Source organism: Lactuca virosa, chromosome 7 (assembly GCF_052849685.1).
Source record: "Lactuca virosa cultivar CGN04683 chromosome 7, Lactuca_virosa_CGN04683_v6, whole genome shotgun sequence".
In the NCBI taxonomy this organism is placed as follows: domain Eukaryota; kingdom Viridiplantae; phylum Streptophyta; class Magnoliopsida; order Asterales; family Asteraceae; genus Lactuca; species Lactuca virosa.
Genome location: NC_136432.1, coordinates 153,131,598 through 153,153,447, shown reverse-complemented (window position 1 = coordinate 153,153,447; position 21,850 = coordinate 153,131,598). Strand labels below are relative to the sequence as shown.

General features: G+C 35.3%; 1 protein-coding gene and 2 pseudogenes across 1 annotated transcript; 2 read left to right on the top strand and 1 right to left on the bottom strand.

Moving 5' to 3' along the window:
* Positions 1–4,285: 4,285 nt before the first annotated feature.
* On the top strand, positions 4,286–6,253 carry LOC145125782 (protein MAINTENANCE OF MERISTEMS-like; annotated as a pseudogene).
* Positions 6,254–9,244: 2,991 nt separating this feature from the next.
* On the top strand, positions 9,245–10,158 carry LOC145127243 (G-type lectin S-receptor-like serine/threonine-protein kinase At4g27290 pseudogene; annotated as a pseudogene).
* Positions 10,159–15,250: 5,092 nt separating this feature from the next.
* TOR1 (ARM repeat superfamily protein) lies at positions 15,251–21,126 on the bottom strand. Its single transcript, XM_079059422.1, has 5 exons — positions 20,320–21,126; positions 17,831–18,022; positions 17,290–17,383; positions 15,810–17,074; positions 15,251–15,609 (listed from the first exon to the last, which is right to left on the bottom strand). The coding sequence occupies exons 1-5, from the start codon at positions 21,013–21,015 to the stop codon at positions 15,412–15,414; spliced, it is 2,445 nt and encodes an 814-aa protein (XP_078915548.1). The 5' UTR covers positions 21,016–21,126; the 3' UTR covers positions 15,251–15,411.
* Positions 21,127–21,850: the final 724 nt, after the last annotated feature.

The following is a 21,850-nucleotide window of genomic DNA, read 5'->3' as shown; positions in this document are numbered from 1 at the left end:
AAGGAAATTGGTCTTGATTGCTGGAAATTGAAGGTTATCATTTTTTAAATCATGTGTTTTATGAGAAACTTATGGAATAACCTGAAAAGGCAAGACGTGAAAGAAGAGAGTCGGAGGGAGCTATATCTTTTTTGATCTTTTTTTGTATCCATATTATAAAAGAATAGGATGTCTGTTTATTTTTGCACTTTGTTTATTTTTGTTTATTTGTAAGGGTTAATGAACTAGAAAGGTAACACACTTTGGTCTTTGTTCACATTAAGGTAACCATGTTTTTTTTCATACACATTTGGCCATTGAACTTGTTTGACCTGTTCAAAATAATGTAATATGACTGGTAATTAGCGGTAACATTACCCTATTATGAACATGTCAAACAAGTTTACTGGTTAAATATGTACGAAAAAACATGGTTACCTAAATATGGACAAAAACCAAAGTCCCTTACCCATTTTGGTAATATTAGGTTCTTTATGTTATGTGCAAGTAGTCATAAGATCCATTGATGTGACATGAAATTGGGTTGTCTGGTATTTGTGTATGAGGAGATGGTCAAGTCTTGGGCCAACCCAGTTTAGACCCAACTAGTTAGGGGTTAGGCTATATACGCTTAAGGGGCTAGGTCGTATGTGCTTTAAAGACCTAGCAACACAGCCTAGCCCATCCCCATGACTAGCCGAGACTGAACTGGGTTAGACCAAGCCTAACCTAATTGTTCATTAACTGTCCGAGCCTGATCCTAGGGCACAGTCCCTGAGACTATTCTTTTCCAAAATTACCAAAACGGGTAAGAAAATTTGGTTTTTGTCCATATTTTGGTAACCATGTTTTTTTGTACACATTTGACCAATAAACTTGTTTGACCTGTTCATTTCATAATAGGGTAATATAATATTACCAGTCATATTACCCTATTTTGAACAGGTCAAACAAGTTCAATGGTTAAATGTGAACGAAAAAAACATGGTTACCAAAATAAGGACAAAGAACAAAGTTCGTTACCTTTCAAGGTCATTAACCCTATTTGTAATTCAAATTGAACAAAGACAACTATATTTTTTTTATTTTTTGTTTAATTTTAATGTAAGAACTGATTAATGAAAGGGAAAATATTTGTTTGTGTTTATTAAATTGCAATATGTAAGTTCTGATTGATAGACGTTTTGAAATTAAAAAAAAAATCAAAATATGGCTAGAGACCTTCAAAAGTTAAGATGTAGACACAAATAAACCAATGTTTAATTTTTTTAAAAATCTTGATTTTAAATTAATTATTTATCCTTATCTTCTCATAGGCCTGACAATAAAGCGAGTTTTGAACTTGATCCGATCCAAACCCTTACGAATTATATGGGTTTGGAGCATAGTTTTTGATTCTTTTACCCGTTAATGACCCATACCCACTAACCCTTTTATTAAAAGGGTCGGGTATGGATCATCATCGATCCGTTTCATTTATAACCCGCCCCGTATAAATTTTAGAATTATACGTTAATATTTTATCTTGTCTAAAGTTTAATTTTAATTCTAATCGAAAGTCCAAAGGGCAAAAGCCAAATACCAAACTATTTTTACATAGGACTCGAGAAGTTTACTTCTAGAATTCCAGTCTTTTACAAAGAATCATTGTATCATTTCATTAGTATTTCATCACGCAATCACTCATTTCATTTTTAAATCAATAAAGTCATTTATCAACCTGAAAAAAGTTTCCAATTAATATTCTCTATCACCACATTCAATATTCAAAAATCAATCAGAAGTCAATACAATAGTGATTTTAATTCCAACTGAAAGTCCTCGAGTATGTAATGCATTTTTTAAATAAACATTTATGTTTGATTATTCAAAAAAAACAACGGGTTACAGGGTGGGTTTGGATATCTATTGATTCGGTGGATAATGGTATGTGTTTGATTATTCAAAACCATGCGGGTTACGGAGCGGGTTTGAATCATATTTTAAAATGTGTTAAATGAGTTTGGATCAAGGTCGATTCGCTCCAAACCCGTCCCATTGCGAGGTCTATCTTCTCATATGTTATAATAATAACGTGTATGTTTATTTAAATTATACCAAATATGTTAATGAAACCCAACACAACAAAAATTGAATAAAAACGTACATACCGAAAATGTTAACTTATTAATAAGTATAATTACGCTGCATATTAGTGGGTTAATGTGAGAATATTATTATATAATAACATCAAATTGGTTGTTACTTTGTAAAATTTGGAGAAGCTTTAAAATAAGGAGCTGATATTGCCACGGTAATTATTGATCCCTCCACTGAAAATCTATATAGATTGACAATTATGCCCCTAATTACTAATCTTTCTATAAAAAAACACACACATCTGAAAAGTGAAAACTCCAAACCACGCACAACAAACATGCAATTCCTCCTCCTCATTTGGTGCTGGTTCGGTCGATTCTTTTTCAGCCGCCAGCATCGGTACATCTAGTAGCCGGAAGTTGATCGTGCACATGGCTTGCAACATATTCAATTCAAACGAGTGCAGTACGCTCATTAGAAGCTTTAATCAACGGAGCCATGGTGGGTGATGGTGGTGGGGCTTCTTATTTTGAGCTTTGAGTGAAACTTGAAGCGGTGAACACCATCAGAAGAACGACAGGTGTTGATATCACATAAATTGCCCAAAAAAACCTTTTTTTTTCTTCTCTTCTCTTCGTGTGATATAAACCCAACAGCTGGGTTTGTTTTTTATTTTTTTCGTGTACAGAAATATAGCAGGGAGTGAGAGAAACATAGCAGGGAGTGAGAGGGCTTTATCCAACAATGTGAGCCCATGTTTCAGTCAGCTCCTAGCTCTGTTCTTCATAGTTTCGTTAATGATATTGAAAATCCCAGAGATGTAAATGATGGGTTGAATTACAATTTGGTTTCTCACAATTATCAAGATCTACAAACGGAGGTGGATCTTAAACCTAATTTGGTTATTGGTTTCTTTTTGAATCCTCAATTGCAATCACCTCATTATCCGAGACAGAGTACAAGTCAAGCAAGCATGGATAGTACAAATTCATATACTAGGGAAGCTCACTTGAGCTCGTCCATGACGATGGGTATTAATAATTTGAGCAAACAATCTAAAAAGGGTTCAAGTCTTTTGAGATAAAATTGCTCTCCTGCTGGATTAATCTCTTACCTCAATCACCCAAATGGTATTGTTCAATGTTCTTGATTCATGTTTTTCTCCTTCAATTTCTTCAATTTATTTTTTGGGTATGTCATGAAATCGTAATGGAAAACCACAAAAGGAAGTAACCAATAAAAATTTGAATAGCTCGGACCAAGTAAACCACCAGAAGACCTGAACGAAAAGAGGCGAGACGATGAAGGATGTGCTCTAATTTTGTTATTAATAATGCCATGAGCAGACCGGATAAAACACCCGTATTGGCACCAATTTTCTTCAATACGGAGACGGTGTCGAGAGCAGATTGATTGTAACCTCGACGGGATGAAAAGCCAGTATGCTGGCCACTGTAGCTATCTGCCTATCCATTTGTTGTTTTCCATTACTAATTTGTTACCCTTTAAATCCATATACCATATCCAAGGAACATATACCATATCTTTACATTAATATACACTTTAATAAATATGTTTAACTTTTTAAGTAAATATAAATCTGTTGACTTATATTTCTTGTGAAAGTCTCTAACATACATTGGGTATGAAATTGACAAATGAATGTTTAATGATGATTATATGGTTAAAAAAATATGTCAATCGATTAATTGCATTTCCGATTTTTAACAAAAATACATATTACATTTTACAAATGTTTCCAAAATAAGTAATCAAAAAAAAGCAAACTATTATGTCTGCCGAAAAAAAAAATCGATAAAGAAATTATTTCCCCATGACTAACAAAACATCTAATTTTGTAAATAAATATTTGTTTTTAAATCTATCATTAATGATTATGCTAATAAAATTTCAATATTTTTTACTTTGGGAGGGTTAATTTATAAAAAAAAAAACCCTTTTCTATATATCAACAAAAAAAAAATCCGTTGTCATATGAAAGAAAATGGTTTGAAGTTTGAACACGCAAGCTTTTGTCTGAGGGTTAACATCCCGTTTCCGAGTTCAACTTAACGAGAGATAAGAAAGGAAATTGATGGAAGTGAGAGGAAAGTAAAAGAAATTAGTGTTTCCGAGTTTAATTAAAGGAAGGAAATGGAATGATCACTTTCCCTCATAACTTTCCTTCCGATTTGGATGGATTTGGAGAGAACTAACAAAATGTTTAACATTCTTTTCACTTCTATCCGACTCGGGAACATGAAAGACAAATTTATTTTTTTTTTCCTAAATTTATTTTCATTTCCTTTCTCTTCTTTTCTCTTCTATTCTTTTCTTTTTCTTTGCTAAAACTCAGGAACTAGTCGTAAAAGTTAAAGCAAAAGGAAAATTGGGTAAAACAATGGGCAAAAAGGGTAAATACAATTTACCCTTTTGTTGTGCATTCTCCACTTTCTGTCCTGAGGTCCAACAATGGCAGGAACATCCGAAGACACCATCATGGAAGAGAGGGAGGAGCTCATGGTATCACCCAAACTTGCTAAACACCATCACCCAACTCGCAAAGTTGCCCGATTTTTAAAACCCTCCGTTAGCTCCATTGATGTCCAACCCTTTCCTTTTAATCTTCCTACAGCGTCTTCTGTTCCAGAAAAAAGTTCGTTGAATGTGTCCTTCAATGGTTGGAGAACCACAGGGATTGGAAACCATGGGTTGATCGCATGCATTGTCTGCACCAATCTACCTGGAAAAAAGCAGGAATAGAACAAGCTGTGTTGAATTCCTCATATGAAATCACGAAAAACGATGACTTGATTCTAGGGTTTGCACAAAAATGGTGTCATGAGACCAAAACATTCGTGTTTGTATTCGGGGAAGCTACAATCACTTTGGAAGACATGATGGTTCTCGGAGGGTATTCTGTATTAGGTGAATCTGTTCTTACTCCTGTTGAAAAAACAGAATCGAAAACAATTTTAGCGAAATTGTATGAAACAAAAGTAGAGTTTTCAAGATCGACGCTTAAAAAAGCCAATCAGGTTAGCTGGTTGAAGAAATTCAAAGACAGCGGAAGCGAAATCGAGCACGAAGCATTTCTCTCATTTTGGTTATCCAGGTTTGTATTCCCTTCATCATACTCAACAGTTGCTCGAAATGTTTTCCCCATTGCTGTTCATTTAGCTAGAGGCATTAGACTTGCTCTTGCCCCTGCTGTTCTTGCCACCATATACAGAGATTTAAGCTTGTTAAAAGCTAAACTTACTGATCAGAACGATGATCCGTCGATTACAATTTGGGCTCCTTTACAACTTCTTCAAATCTGGATCTGGGAGAGATTTCCGAAGCTAAGGCCTAATGTCGGAGGTAGCTGCAACCCAAAGTTTGCTAGATGGGAGAATAAGAAGGTGCAGATCGACAATATTGGCTCAATTTTGGATCGTGATTCAGAAGACTTCTGTTGGCGACCATATGCTGATGATTTGGGTAACGAGAAAAACGGAAAATGGGTTGTTGTTGGTGGTGATTGTTTGGATGAAGAATTGGAGTCATGGGGTCGATGTTTTAGGGTTTCTGAATTAGTCGGGATACAAGGGAAATGTATCGAACAATATCTACCTCATAGAGTCGCAATGCAATTTGGCATGGATCAAGACATTCCTGGTAAAGTCCCACGAAACAATGGAAGTCCTAAATCAGCTTGGAGCTTTTACACAAGGCCATTGATGGATCTTAAACTGTATCTTCCATCTCGATTCTCTGAGCCGTATGTCACTGCTAGATACTTTGAGTGGCGGAATAAGTCAACTGGACTCCATAGTTTGCTTTCTCCGATGGGAGATAATGAAACTAAAACTTCTGTCAAAGATGACTCAAGAACTGAAAGATCCAAAGAATCTGTAGGTGACACCAGAACTTGTGATGTGTCTCATGATGGAGCGAGCCCTGGCAACGAAGATGGAGATACATCGGGATTGGAGCTTGAAGCAAGAATCAAAAGACTTGAGGAAGTTTTTGCATATCTCAAAGCTAGAAAATATGGAAACAGGTTACTGTAGATTGTTTTACAATCCTATTTAGTGATGTATTTTATCAAAGTCTCATACAAGTGTTTGATGAAATGTCTATGTAAATGAAACAATATCCAAATATTTACCGGTAGGTTTTATATGATTCTTACAAGGGGGTTTTGATGAAATGCCTATGTAAATGAAACAATATCCAAATATTTACCGGTAGGTTTTATATGATTCTTACAAGGGGGTATAACGTGTCTTCGATGAAATGTCTAAGTGAAAGACTGTTTATATTAAACAATATACACTATTTAGTGGTAAATTTCATCTTCTTACAAGCGTATAACAAGTGGTTGTTCAAATGCCTACGTAAACTAGGGGTGAGCATGGTGCGGTTTTAAGGGAAAACCGAACCGCAAACCGCATGGTGCGGTTTTTGCATTCTTAAAACCGTTGGGTGCGGTTTTTCAATAGTTCGGTTTTGCGGTTTTTAAATGCGGTTTCATTTTGTATCGGTGCGGTTTCGGTTTTAAACCGTGTCTAGCCTTTGGTGCAGTTTTTCTATGTTTAATGGTGTAGTATTTTTGAAACCTTGATAACTAAAAACCATGTGCATTTAAGCTTGTATGGTGTGACTTTTTTTTTTTTTCATTTTTGAAACCATTAATTTTGGCCCAAAAAACTAAAAACACATACAACTTATTACCTTTCACTAATTACATTGACAAATTTAACACATTGATCTGGAAAAAAAATCATCAACAAAAATCAAAAGCATCGCATTGAAACAGAAAGAAACAAATCACTAGCCACTACTATTTTCTACTATCTAACTCAAAGAATGACAAAATTTCTTCTACAAAAGTCATTATATAAAATTCAGAAAAAATACATTGAATGATAAAGGGTTAAGATTGAGACTTTGAGTGCAAGCCACAACAATTCAGCAAAGAGTTAGGGTTCATTAATAGATCAGTGAACTCAAAAAAAGAACCTGTAGACTATGATGAAGTCGTGACTATCGTTGGAGTTTGGAGTTGTAATGGAGAATCGTCGGAGGCTGGGACTGATGTCCGAATATGCGCACTTGCACAGAGACTATTATGATTTGTGTAACAGAAGCCGTAGGGGGAGAAGGTAAAAAATAAAAAAAGTAAAAAACGGTGGAGATTGGACGATTGAGCTTGTGCAGCGGTCGCATGGAGCCCTGGAGGTAAATCAAATTATTTTTTCAATATGGGAAATATGCCTATGGATTAAAATATGGATTTAATGAAAGCAACGTCAAAATCAAAAACTCAAAGTCATATATATATATATATATATATATATATATATATATATATATATATATATATATATATATATATATATATACGGTGCGGTTCGGTTTTGGTGGACCGGTTTTTGGATAAAAACCGCACCGCACCGTTGACCTTCGGTTTTTGCAAAAACGAAATCCGCACCATCGGTTTTTACATCGGTTTCGGTTTGTCGGTTGCGGTTTATTGCGGTTTCATCGGTTTTTTTTAGTCGGTTCGGTTTTTGCTCACCCTAACGTAAACCTCGATATTTAAAATGAAACAATATCCACTATTTAGTGGTAATGCCATCATATATGGAGGACACGTAAAGCAGCTCCGTCTCCCTACCATTTCATTCCTTCTCACCACAATTTCCTTACACACCAAAGTTTGGTGTACAGGCAATGAGAAGAAGAGAGAGGAACAACGAGATGAAGAGAGACTATTGGTTGTGGTCTCTCATGGTATATAACACATGAGGCCATGATCATGGCTCCAGGTCATCACCATGGGACCTCTGGGATGGTGCGCACGGTGGTTTCCCTCCTCCAGCTCATCACCACCAACATTTCATGCCATGCATACCATATGACCTAAATTTCATTAAATTCTTATAAGTGTATTGACCCAAAATTTCATTAAATTCTTACAAGTGTGTAGCATGTGTTCGATTAAATGAGTAAGTAAACGGTTGTCAAAAATACCACTATCAAGGTGGTTTAATGGTGATCACTTTGTATGCAACAGAAAATGAAGTTGACCCACGTTCAAATCTCATTTGCTTCAAGATTGAGGTGACCTGCTATTGAAAATTCGGCTGTCAAAATAAAACATATCCATTATTCATCACATTCTTACAATAACAAGTGTTTGATTTAATGCCTAAGTGACTCCTAAAATGACACCATCAACTTTATGGTGGTAAATTTCATCACACTTAGTAATTCCATAAAAAAAATCATATTAAAGATATAACAAGTGTCCGATGAAATGTCCTAAGTAATATAATATCAAAATGAAACAATATCCATTATTTGGCGGGAAAACCTCGGAAAAACCCAACGTATTTTCATTAAATGCTTAAAAAACTATTATATTATTTTTTAGTACACTAAAACCCTTATATTTTCTAAAATTCTTATTTAAGGTTTTCTGACCTAAGAAAAACCTAAAACCTAATTTATTTTCATGAAAAGATAAAAAAATCATTATATTTTTTTATTGCATTTAAACCCTCATATTTTTAAATTTTTTTTTAATATAATGAATTGTAACAATAGAAACGTTAAGAATCGATAACCTAACATTTTTGGCTATCTAGGACTTACCGAACTTAATGCCTTAAATGATACATTTTAAAAAATATAATGGTTTTAACGTACAAAAAATAATATAGGTATAGCTCGGTTTTTGCCGCCGACCTATGTCGTCTAGGTGTCGTCTCTAAACGTTGTTATTCTTGTAGTGTCCATGCAGCATGCATAAGTATGCCACTTATACAAAAATATACGAATGAAATTCACCTTCATTATTTCTATTGTTTTTCACATGGTATGCTAGAAAAAGGACTCCAAATTGAAGTTAAACGCCTATCTAAGACTTCGAGCCAGGGACTTGATGAGTTCAAGAATGAAGTCATTTTCATTTCAAAACTTCAGCACCGAAATCTTGTTAAACTCCTCGGATGTAGCGTACACGGGGACGAAAAGTTGTTGGTCTATGAGTACATACCAAACGGAAGCTTAGACTCGTGTATTTTTGGTCAGAATCACATAATTGCCAATAATTTGAAGTTTAGGAACTAATTAAACATTCACAGAAACTAAAAGTTCAACTATACCTTCATGTTGGGCAGATAAGACACGAAGCATGCTACTTGATTGGACTACATGTTTCGACATTTTCAAAGGAATTGCTCGGGGACTTCTTTATTTGCATCAAGATTCACGATTAAGAATCATCCATAGAGATCTTAAAGCTAGCAATGTTCTACTTGATTTGGACATGAACCCCAAGATATCAGACTTTGACATAGCTAGAAGCTTTAGAGGAAACGAAGACACAAGCAAGCACACAGAGAGTTGTTGGCACATAGTAAGCTAAATAATCAAACTCTATATATTTTTAAGTGTATCTCACATTGGTACGACATATCCTGATAAGGACGCTTTTGGAGATACAATCTTGAATTCCACATATATCTTACATATACGTACAATCTTGAATTCCACATATATCTTACATATACAATCTTGAATTCCACATGCATGCAGTGGGTATATGTCCCCGAAGTATGCAATAGATGGTGTTTTCTCTATAAAATCTGATGTATTTAGCTTTGGTGTTTTGGTGCTAGAGATCGTGCGTGGAAAGAGAAACAGGGGATTCATTCATCTTGAATATGACAATAACCTCATTGGACATGTAAGTACACCGGCCTAAAACTACTCCTTTGATTTACAATAATATAGTCTTGTAACTATTTCTACATTAATTATATTTAGGCATGGAGAATGCATAATGAAGGCAGGTCAATGGAACTCATTGATACAACTTTAGGCCAGTCATACAATCCGTCGGAAGTCATAAGATCAATTATAGTGGGGTTGTTATGTGTTCAACAAAGTCCAGAAGACAGGCCAAACATGCCATCAGTTGTTCTAATGTTGGGTAGTGAGGGTGCATTATTGAAACCTAAGCAACCAGCCTTTTTCACGGAAAGGAACTTAGTTGGTGATGATTTTCTTCAATCAGTTAGCCAACAAGTTCAACCAATGGTTTAATTGTTACAAAAGTTGTTGCTCGATAGAAAGAACATACATAGCTTCAACCTTAAATCTTTTTCTTTTTTCTTCTTGTTAGTACATCTTAGTGTATATGTTTTTTATTTGTATTTATTGTAAATGTGTTTATTTGTATTTAATTAATGAGGAGAGGATCTTTACGGGAAAATATCATATATTACATGGTGACAGAGCATACCAAATCCTCTCCTCCCTCTTCCTAAATTTTCTATCTCTGCCATTGACATTTGACTCGATCTGTCTTGAAACCCTGTTACACGGCAACAAAGATACGAATTGCGAAGACAATACAATTGGATGGAAAATTAAATTGCGATCACAGAACAATGCACCAGAATGAAGACGATCGTTGACCTCCTTGATGTTAGAAAAATAGGGGATGAATAGATTGCTTTGATTCTCTGAAAGTCGTGATTCACTATCAAATTGAAGTATTTCGATGGTACAGATCGAACAATCAATTGGATGAAATTCAGAGAACGAAATCTGAGAATGTATGTGAAAATGTTCTTCAAGATGTACCAGAAAAATGACCAAAAAACGGATATATCATTTCTGTCTGAAAACTGTCAATAGACAGTTACAAACTGTCATAAAACTACCAAACCTGTCAAAACGGATCTCAGGGAAAAAAGGGTCAACTTTCTAAAACGGATCCCAGCCAGGGGCTCTGCCCCTTGGACCCCGCTAGGGGCTGCCGCCCCTGGGACCCCGCTCCCAGGGGCGCTGCCCCCGGACCCTCGTTCATTTAGGGGCTTCGCCCCTAAATAACAATATACTTTGAATCTTGAAAAACTTGAACAAGTGTGCACTCCTACACCATCCTAACTTGTTCAATATTCAACAAGATCACTTTTGGTCAACAAATTTAATCCTATTACACTTAAATAATATTGATGATATAAAATCACCAACACTTGACAACATAGAAGCCACGTTGGCACGTTCCCTTAAAAGAATCTAGTTACGTATATCATCAATGGTCTATCCCCTAAGTTTGACTATATTGCTAGTCTCATTCGACATCGCTCTCCGCTCGATTCCTATGTTCTTGGAAACCCATTCGATGCTTATATATACCGCGCTGGTCAAAATAGTGGCAGATCCAACTGAGATGGCAGAGGGCGGTAGTCACGGCGGTCATGGAAACTCCTCCGATCAACAGTCGCAGCCTCAGCAGTTCTCGCCTCATGGGTGGGGGTGTGGATGGTACCCGTGGGACCACTCCCCACCATTCGGCCTGCTCCATCTCAAGCGGGCCTCCTGCTCACTCTAGCAGCTCCATTGCAATCTGCCAAAGCCTAACAATAGCAAACCCAACCCATTAATGGTCATCCAACAATCATCAGACCCCCGCTTTCGGGCCTCAAGCCGCCTTTCTCGCTTAGATATTCAATGCAATGTCATTAAACTACCCCAAGGTATGAAGGAATAGTATATGGTACATAGACCTGGTGCTACATCCCACCTCCATGTTGATGCATGTATAATTGCATCCCTTGGACCAATTCCAAGGTTAGCACTATATATCACACCATTTTTTTTGTAAAAACCCCACAAAAATCATTTTCAACTCCAACCACACGATTAAACATTAATACTAAAAACATATTTTAATATTATAATTATAAAAGTAATGTTTTTTTATGGATAAAATTAAATATATGTAATATTATAATATGTATATATGTTTATGCATGTCACCTCCATGTTGATATGGTACATAGACCTGGTGCATGGTGCATAGACCTGGTGCTACATCCCACCTCCATGTTGATGCATGTATAATTGCATCCCTTGGACCAATTCCAAGGTTAGCACTATATATCACACCATTTTTTTTGTAAAAACCCCACAAAAATCATTTTCAACTCCAACCACACGATTAAACATTAATACTAAAAACATATTTTAATATTATAATTATAAAAGTAATGTTTTTTTATGGATAAAATTAAATATATGTAATATTATAATATGTATATATGTTTAGTGGTGATGAATAGTTCCATACAAATTTGCTGATTTACTGTAGCACTATACAAAAATGCCGGAGAATATACAGGTCTATTGGAGGAATATGGGCTTGTTAAACACAAATTTTTGGATTTGCTCTTAGTAATAATTGTTTTTCTTCTTTGGTATTAGTCAATACTCAATAATGGATCAAAAATTTCTATAAGTACCACAGAGCACACCTCTCTTAATTCATCCAACCTTTATCGTCCGTTAACATCCCTAATTTTTAAGTGCCCTACTTTGGGACTACAAATTTTTTGACCTAAATGCATAATACTATGATATAAAAGTTCCAATGTGTAGATGAGAAAGTAAGGAAGGCAACTCAAAAAGAATAATGCCATTTGGAGCTAATATGAAGAAGTTGAGCTATTTTGTAAATGTTATGTTACTAGTTTTTGATGATTATACTATGCAACAATCTATGTTTGTGGCTATAGAACTCAGGCTTAAGTGCATCAAAAGAGTGTCTTCGTGGTTCTGTTGTGGTTCTGAGATGTAACCAAGACAACAAAGAATACTTATAAAAAAAATGATCATATGAAAATTTTAAGTTTTGAAGTACCCATATTTGGGGCATGTAACTCAGGCTATACTTATCCAAATTAATCAATTCTTAACCCTAACATGTAGCTAAGACAGAAAAGGAAGATGCAAAAATTATGAGGGTCTGAAGGCGGCTACAAACCCATTCGGTAAGAATCCGAGAACTTATGCTAAAACATAATTAATAACCAAATTTTTGAGACTGATATAAATGGACTAAGTCATGATATAAGGTATCTTTAATGATTAATCAGTAGTATGGAATGAACAAAATTGTTTTTTGAGTAAAAGGCATGCAAGATCTAGGTAAATTAATTCTTTAAGCATATCCAAATGACAAATGGCCTACTTTGGAGCCTCAAAATTCCATCTTAGTATTATGCAAATTACGATTTAAACTCCACTGTGTAGTTCCTATGTGAAAGTTATAAATGTTCAAAGTTAGAAAAAATAAAAAATTGCATCAATTCAGATCTTACAATCCCGAAAGGGAACTTTTTGGATCCAACTAACCTGGCCTACACGCAGTCGTGTGAGGCCCACTCTCAACACGTGGGTCAACCTCCCATAGGCACTTAAGAGTGCGCGGGGGCTTTTTTCTTGAGACCTTAAGGTGTTACCAAGACTATAATGACACTAAAGATGCGCAAAAGTGTCCTTAATATGAATTTGGTAGCTTAGATTTCATATAACATTTTGGAGAAAAATTATTGATCCTATGAAAATGTATAGGACAAAGACAAAGATAAAAGGTATTAGTTAGTTGACCTTACTAAGGTGATTATAATTTTTTCTTTCAATTTGGGATACATGGCAATAACTAGAATGATTTTATATCATAAAGATTTTGTGAAAATAATTCTTATTTGATTCTCATGCATGCTAAGTGTTTTACTTATAAACTGTATTTAGAGTAATTGATTTTTTAAAAAATTATTATCAAAGACAAAGCATGTTATTTGATTTATTGTTTGTGAGTCCAAGTTTGTTTTGCATGAAATTACTCATAAATTATTAATGTCTTTCTTGTTAGGCATAGTTATTTTTAAGCATTTGCATGTCATGACATTTGTGTGTGAGGATATGCGTAAAAGAAAAGGGGTAAATCATGCATACATTGAGTGTGATTATATAATAATAAAGTAATGTTCAAACAATAAAGATATCCCAAGAACGGGATAAGGAAAGACTATTGGGATAGTACATCTCTTTGCAAAGTAGATGTCTAGTGATATTGATACCTTAATGGGCTGATTTGTTCTTCCTATTTTGGTAAGGTTGATAGAGTGTCATTTTCGTGATCAACCCTAAGGTTGTTAAATCGATATTAACCGATATACCATACGAAAATACAAAAGAATGATACGGAAAGGCCTCTAAGGTTTTGCATTGGATTTTGATCATGTATGGCATACATAGATTATTGTGCATAAACTCATGTAGCTCACAAAACATTATTGTCTCACGTATTTTATTTTAAATGTCATGTATTCCAAGTTCATTTACAAAGCTTTGGAGGGTGATTGTCCTCGAGATGATCTTTTGTGATGAACTAGATAGAGTGAAGGCACAAAGAACATGAAGGGGTTAGGGCGGGATTGGTGTGTGGTGGTGATTGTTGGCAGCATAAATAGGAGCCAATGGATGGTGTTGGAGGGGGTGGTGGTGCTACATATGGAGGAGAGATAAAGGGGTGTAAAGGGATTGAAGATGAAGCGTTGGAGTGGGGTAGGATGAGGGTGGCGGAGTTGTATAGGACTGTCTTATTCAAACAAATATTAAATAAAATGAAAAAAAAATTGTAGGCAAATTGGTCATTTTACTTTGAACAATGACCAAAACCACAATAAAACCATGCCATAAGGGAGTTTTGCGATAAATAAATAAATAAAATTAAAACCTTCAGGGACCGATACAATGAAAATGACATGCCACAATGATCATTTATGTAGTTTACTCTAGATTATATAGATACTCTTTCAGGGTATAACATGTGTTTGAGTTTTGGAAGTACATATGTATCGGATGAAATGCCAAAGTGAAACTGTCAACATGAAACGATATCCACTATATAGTGGTAAATTTTATTAAATTCTTACAAGGGTATAAGAATTGTTTGATGAAATACATAAGCAATCGGACATAAAAGGAAACAACATCCATTAATTAGTTATGAATTTCATCAAAATCTTATTAAAAAGAGTGTATCAAGTATCTGATGAAATGCCTAAATGATGGAATGTCAAAAGGAAATCCACCATTTAGTTGTAAAATTCATCAAATTCTTACAAGGGTATAACAAGTGTTTTATGAAATTGTCTAAGCAACTGTCAAAATGAATTAATGAAACAATATCCATTATTTAGTAGTAAATTTCATCAAATTCTTACAAGCATTCAAACAAGTGTTTGATGAAATGTCCAAGTAAACCACTCTCAAAAAGAAACAATACCAAAACAGATTGAGCCAATATCACATAAAAACTTTTCCTCAAGTGCAAAAAACAGAAAAACAAACCAAGGAATATAATAAAGCCTTCATCTTGTTTGATCTACATTTGATGTCAAAGCCAATAAAACCAAATCCAACACCTATCTCCAATCAAAGATTACAAAATTACAAGAATCAAAATCAACTAAATTTCACATAATTATGCATCTTAATGGTTTATTTCTCTAACTGCTGCAGATCAATATCCCAAACTGATGCCAGCTGCAACAAGAGTTGATCTGGCGCCATGCCTTCCCAGTCCTCAGGAGGCTCGATAGTTGAAGCCGCTTCAATCAGATTCATCAAAATTTCCCTTTTCAATTCCATTGGGATTCCCACAATATCTGTTCCATTTTCTATAATCATATCGAGCAACTGTAGACAAAAAAAAAAAAAAAAAAATAGAAATTCAAGTCAAATATAAAGAAGACTGATTATTTGAGTTAAATGTAGAACTACATAGTTTCCTCGGGGCAATATTATAAATATCTGTTACTTAGCTTTGAACAACTACTAGTTATCTGAAAACTTATTATTGAAATAAATGTAAAATTACCAAACTACCCCTACCATACCTGTTGAAGCCAAGACAAACATATATCAAAAACGTTTTGATCCGGAAGAAACTGAGCAACCGCATGCAAAACTTCCGTCCCCACCTCACTCGACAACTGATCAATAACTGGACCCGTTCGATCCATCAATTTGACAAGCAACAAATCATCACCCGTAGACAAAACCTCAGCAAACGCCGTATCAGAATCACCCACATGAACCGCATCCATCGCGTTACTCCACGCTGCCCAAACCGGGTCCCGATCCTGCCCGACATTCTCATCTCCCATCGCTTCAGCCGTCATTTCCGGAACCGCCACCCGGGCAGTTCGGGCAGGCCCGTTGTTGTTGTTGTCTTCACCCGCCACCCTAATCGCCTCCAATGTAGCCTCATCTTTTGAAGCTTGCCACACACTTCTAGCAGAAGGCCCCTCACCAAACCTAGCTGCCCCCCAACCCCTCCTATTGTTATTTTCCATTTCATTTTCTGATTTAGGCGACCTACTTTCCATACCTCTCCTCAAACCCATCTGCCCGTTTCGACCGTATGGGTAGTCCCAATTTTCGGGCACGTCTCTTCGGGCAGCTCCTCTGCCCCTCATGTAAGAAGACATGGTGTCGTCATTCCGACCTAACTTATTATAGTCGGAATAGCCAATTCCGTTGTACTTTCGACCGGAATCCTCGAATCCCATCATGTAATTCCCGCCGCCTCTTCGGTTGTTCAAGGAAAGGTCACGGGCCATGTCTTCAACAACCCGTTCAAGACCCCGGACTCGGTTTTCCAAAGTCACCATGCCATCGTGGGACCCACCCATGAAATCCTGCAACATGTTCATTAAATGAGCTTGTTGTCTTTCCAATTGTAGTAATTGTCTTTGTATCGCGAGCCAATTCCCTTTATTGCTTCTGGTTCCGTCCCTTTGATCATTCATATCATCGTATTCCCGCCTTCTAGAAGGACCACCCATTGATCTGTCAGCTATTTGGTGAGTCTCTTTAAAATGTGGCCCTGATTCTGTATCATTTATGACAGAATTAGAATTTTCACCATTGAGGTCATTTTGGTCATTTGAGGACTTGATGAATCTACGGGGGACAACTACTTCGACTTCACCAGAAACCCGTCTTTCAAGTCTTTGAAAAAACTCGGGGTTTAATTCTTTGTCACTTAAAGCAGGTGCCTTTTTTTTCAAGATTCCAACTGTCTTTTCGGGTTCTTCATTTTTTACTGGAGCCTCTGTCTTTTTATCATCCTCTTTAGCAGGTTCAGATTGTTCACCATCTGAAAACATTTCAAAGGAATGGAATCTGTCAAAGAAGTTGGAATCTGAAGGAATCGTAATCTGTTTGGTATAAAATGAAATAGAATTCAATTATATTTTTTGTTTATTGTAAACATATAATGTTAAACTTTTTATTCTTATAAACTTTAGTAAGTATATAATGAGGGTATTCGAGTCATTTAGTGAAAAAGAGAATGATTTTATTTATGTTCACCATGATTTCTAGGTGTTTTTTGATCTTCAGATCCTCCTGCAAGACCCTGCCATTGCTGCAAAGCCTCTATTATACTGTCTCTTGCTGGTTTTATCTGTGGAAGTTGATAAGGAGTTAGTAAAAGAAACTAAATTTTAGTTTTGTTGAACCAAATAGCAATCAAAAGTAGCATTTCGAAAACAGGGTAAATGCAAGAAATAGCAATGTTCATTAATCTGTTTACTATAGCATCCCACTTCTATTTATATCCTATTACAGCAATGTATTTTGAAAAATCTACCCAATTATAGCAATGTCATTTAAATACATATCAGCCTTCAGCGCATGATGGGTAGACTTTTCAAATTACAATATCCTAATTAAAAAAAATGAAAGTACTATGCTATAATTGGATAGAAAATTCCATAGTATAATTCATTGATAACAAAAGATAATTGAAAGTACAATGTTGTAATAGAAAGAAATGAAAATAGGATACTATAATACACAAATAAATGAAAGTATGTTGCTATTTCTTGCATTATCCCTATAAAAAACTAACCTTATCAAAGCGACAAGCTTCAAGGGCAGTAATGGTAGAACTCGTTTTTCCAATGATCAAGTTGCTTGAATGCAGAGCCAAGGCATTCAAAGCATCAGCAGCTGCCTTTCGAGTTGCCCAATCAGTATTGTTAAGACATTCATGTATACTTTGAAGCAGTAGCTCTAAGCCTTGAGGTGAAATAGCTCCAACCTGCAACAAAGTTTATATAAAGACTTATTTGCACATCATGTCATGCCATTTAGATTTTAGGGGGTGTTTGGATGTGTGTTTTGTAAGTGATTTATTATGATATCAAATGGTTATAACTCATAAATCAAATAATCGGCTGTAACAGAAGATAGTGTTTGGATGTGGTTCTGCTACTTGAAGTTGTGATAATCAAATAACTAAGGGCTCGTTTGTTTTTTGGCAAAAAGACTTTTTGGGCGCTTACTTACATCTGCCGGCGGGTAGATGTTTACCAAAAAGATTGTTTGTTTTCTGGAAGACAAAAAACCTCAAAAAGACTTTTTCATCTCTTTTCCTGAAAGACCTAAAAATACCGCTTCTAATTGCAGAATACATTCATCGCCTCCATTCGCTCTTTCCCTTTCACGATCCCACACCTCCGGCGGACATCGGTCCTTGATCCGCCTTCGACACTTCTTGCTCTGCCTCCGTCACTCCACATCGCCGCCGCCGGGTCATCAGGTACAATCTGTTCCATCGCTCTTCGTTCTCCTCTTTTGTTTCTCTTTTCTTATCTCCCTCTCAACTTGTATTATTACTTTAAACTCCATTAATGGTGAAATCCCATCTACCATTTACCATTTTGTCAATTAAAAAATAAAAACCTCAATGTTGTTGATTGCTCGAATAACTTCCTGTTTATCTGTTTGATTTTGTTTTGTTTTCTACCGGATCTAATTGATTATGCTTTGTTTAAAATGTAATTTTCCTGTTGTTTACTGCTCTTATACCAGAAAACTATAAGCTGTTTCCTGTTTGAACAAGTAATTTTCTTGTTTCTTCTTTGAAATCCCTTTGGCACCAAATCTGCTGTCCAAAATTTGTAGTGTCCAATCTGTAATTTAGATGTGAATGTGTAGTGTCCAATCTGTAATTTAGATGTGAATCTACTCCTTCAGTTGAATCATAATGAATAATTGCTTTGAATTAAGATTTAGGAACATCTTATTATTGTATGTGGAGTTTTTTCTTTTCATCAGCTACATCTGTATATGAAAATGTCACTGATTCAATTTTTCAAGGCAAACTAGGATATTGTAAAACAAGATTTATGATTTATCCTCTCACACAAGACGCATAAAGCCATAAACAAGCATCAATTACTACAGGGCTAGTAATTTTTTGATACCCTTTTCTCATCTTTAAGCTCAACTTGTCTACTGTGCTCTCGCTTCAGAAGCACTTGCTTCTTCTTGAAACCAACATCGGAATCATTGATTCCAAACTCAATTTGTTGTTTACTTTTTTTGTTAAGTAATATTTACTTTGTTGTTTATCTCTCATGTTGCTGGTTGCCTTGAGATTTGAGTGGGTTGATCACATGTTATCTCAATTACATGCCCTTTCTTATTACTTTGCTGGTGTTTTCAAGACTCATGTCAAACATTGACCTTTTTGCCCTTGGTTTTATTTTGTGTTACAGGTGCCTGCTGCTCCTTCTAGTGCCTTGGTTCTAGTACATTTCTGGTTTTTGGTTTCTCACTAGTGTAGTTTTGGTGTTTTGACGAATATGCCCTTTGATAAAATGACAAAAAAGATAACCTTCGGGTGCAACTCCCACGATGGCAATTAATGGCTACTAAAATAAAAACAAAATTTGGGTTTAAAAAAAAAAAGACTTCACATATATTGGTAAACTTGGGTCATTTGAAAAAGACATTAAAAACAAACAATCTTTTGTATAAAGACTTCTTGTATGAAGGCATAGAAAAATACTTTTGGTCCATATCTTCTGCCGCAGACACGGAAAAAGACTAAAGACATTTTACCACTTCCAAAACAAACACCACCTAAGTGTTTGAGTGCTTCGAAGATGCATTGAAGTCTAAATGAATTAGATTTAGATGTTGTTTCTTTCTTGACTTAATACAGAAAGAACGACTTAATAGAGAAAGTCATGGAATGGGGCTTTCCTGGTTAAGTCCTAACCTTTTACAACTTTGCCCTTGTTTATTTTTTTCCTCAAGCTGTCATTATCTCAAATATCATTTATCCAGACAATACTCAATGAGAAGTTTGATCATAAACCTTCAATTTCAATAGGAGGGCACAAAATGATTCATGTCCATGATGCCTACAGGGCTTCAACTCTTTATAGTTTTGTTATGTTTCAATTTATGTTTACAATAAGATTATTTGACATGGCTGATTTATGAGTTCCCCTCTTATAAGATTCACAAATTATGACCTAACAGCTAACTCACATGATTTGACTTCAAGTATATACTTATAATAAACATAATGTTAGAATCACATACCTGAGAAAGACTAGAAACAACTTGCAGAAGTGCAGCCTTTGCTAAGAAATTAGGGTTATTAAGATACTTGCAGATCCTTGCACAAAGCTTCTGAAAAGCCGCAATAGGTGGGTCTGAAGCCATTTCCACCATTTTAGCCATACACATTGCTGAACCAGCTTGTACCCCTTTGTTCTGATCATTCAAAGCCTCAAATAAAGGCTTCACAAACAACGAAACCACAGACCCAATATTCTCAGACCCATCCCCCTTTAAATACAGCGACGAAAGCTGCCCAATTGACTCGCGACAAGCGTCTTTAACGCCGGAATCGGAGTCCTTAAGCCTTTTCACAATGTGGGCTATGATTTTGGTCAGATGCGAGGCGGCTGATTCAGTGTGGGTGGCGCAGAGGAAGAAGAGGAGGCGGATTGCTTCTTTTTTGGCGGCGGGTTTGTTGGCGTCGTTTGTGGCTTCGTAGAGTGAGTTGAGGAGCATTGTGATGCCGTCGGGGGAGAGGGTTTGGATGATTTTTTCAAGGTCTTCGACGGCGATCTGGTGGGTGTCTCGGTCGGAAAGCTTGGAGAGGGAAGTCAAGATTCTCTGTTTGAGTTCAATCATGGCAAGATGGGAAGAAAGAGATGAAGATCTTGATGAATGGTTTGGTGGTGATGGTGTTGATGGGGGTTTCTTGGATTTCAAAGATTTGGTCGCCATTGTTGTGATGATGCCTCCAGTTCAAAAATGGTAGTGAAGTTGAAGATGGGGATTCAAGATTTTAGAGGGTGTAATGGGTATCAGATTAGATGAAGATCTATAAATTGAACCCCAAACACCGTAGCCAATATTATTATTGATTAAGAATAAATAAGTAGACAAATTAAAAATAGTAGACAGATTAAAAATATATATTATTTTATGAAATGGCTTTTTAAGGTGAAAGGTTTTGGAATTTGAAATTTAAAAAGATAACAAAAACAGCAAATTTCCCTTTTGAATTTGATATTTCTTTCTATTAATCTAATATTTGTGAAAATATAATTTTTTTGCCCTTTATTAACTAAGTAATGCATCGGATTCCATTTTATGTGATTAAGCTATTGTTGTTGACTTATGCACCATATAATTAAACAACTATCGTTTTATGTAAGATTTAACAATTTAAATGTAATGAAATAGAAAATGATTATATATATATATATATATATATATATATATATATATATATATATATATATATATATATATATATATATATATATATATATAAACAAGATCGGGTGATGACTCATCATTTTAAAGTGAGGACTCGTGAGGACACATTAAAAAAATTGAAAAAAAATCTAAAAAAAATAGAAATCATAAAATCAAGCATAGATCTATGTCCTAGAGAAAAAAAATTAGATCATTAAAATGGAATCATGGATCATAATGATGCAAAATAAAAAATTAAATTTGAATCATGAATCAATTTTAATGATGTCAATTTTTTTCTTCCGGACATTGATCTATGCTCGATTTTATGATTTGTATTTTTTTTATATTTTTTCAA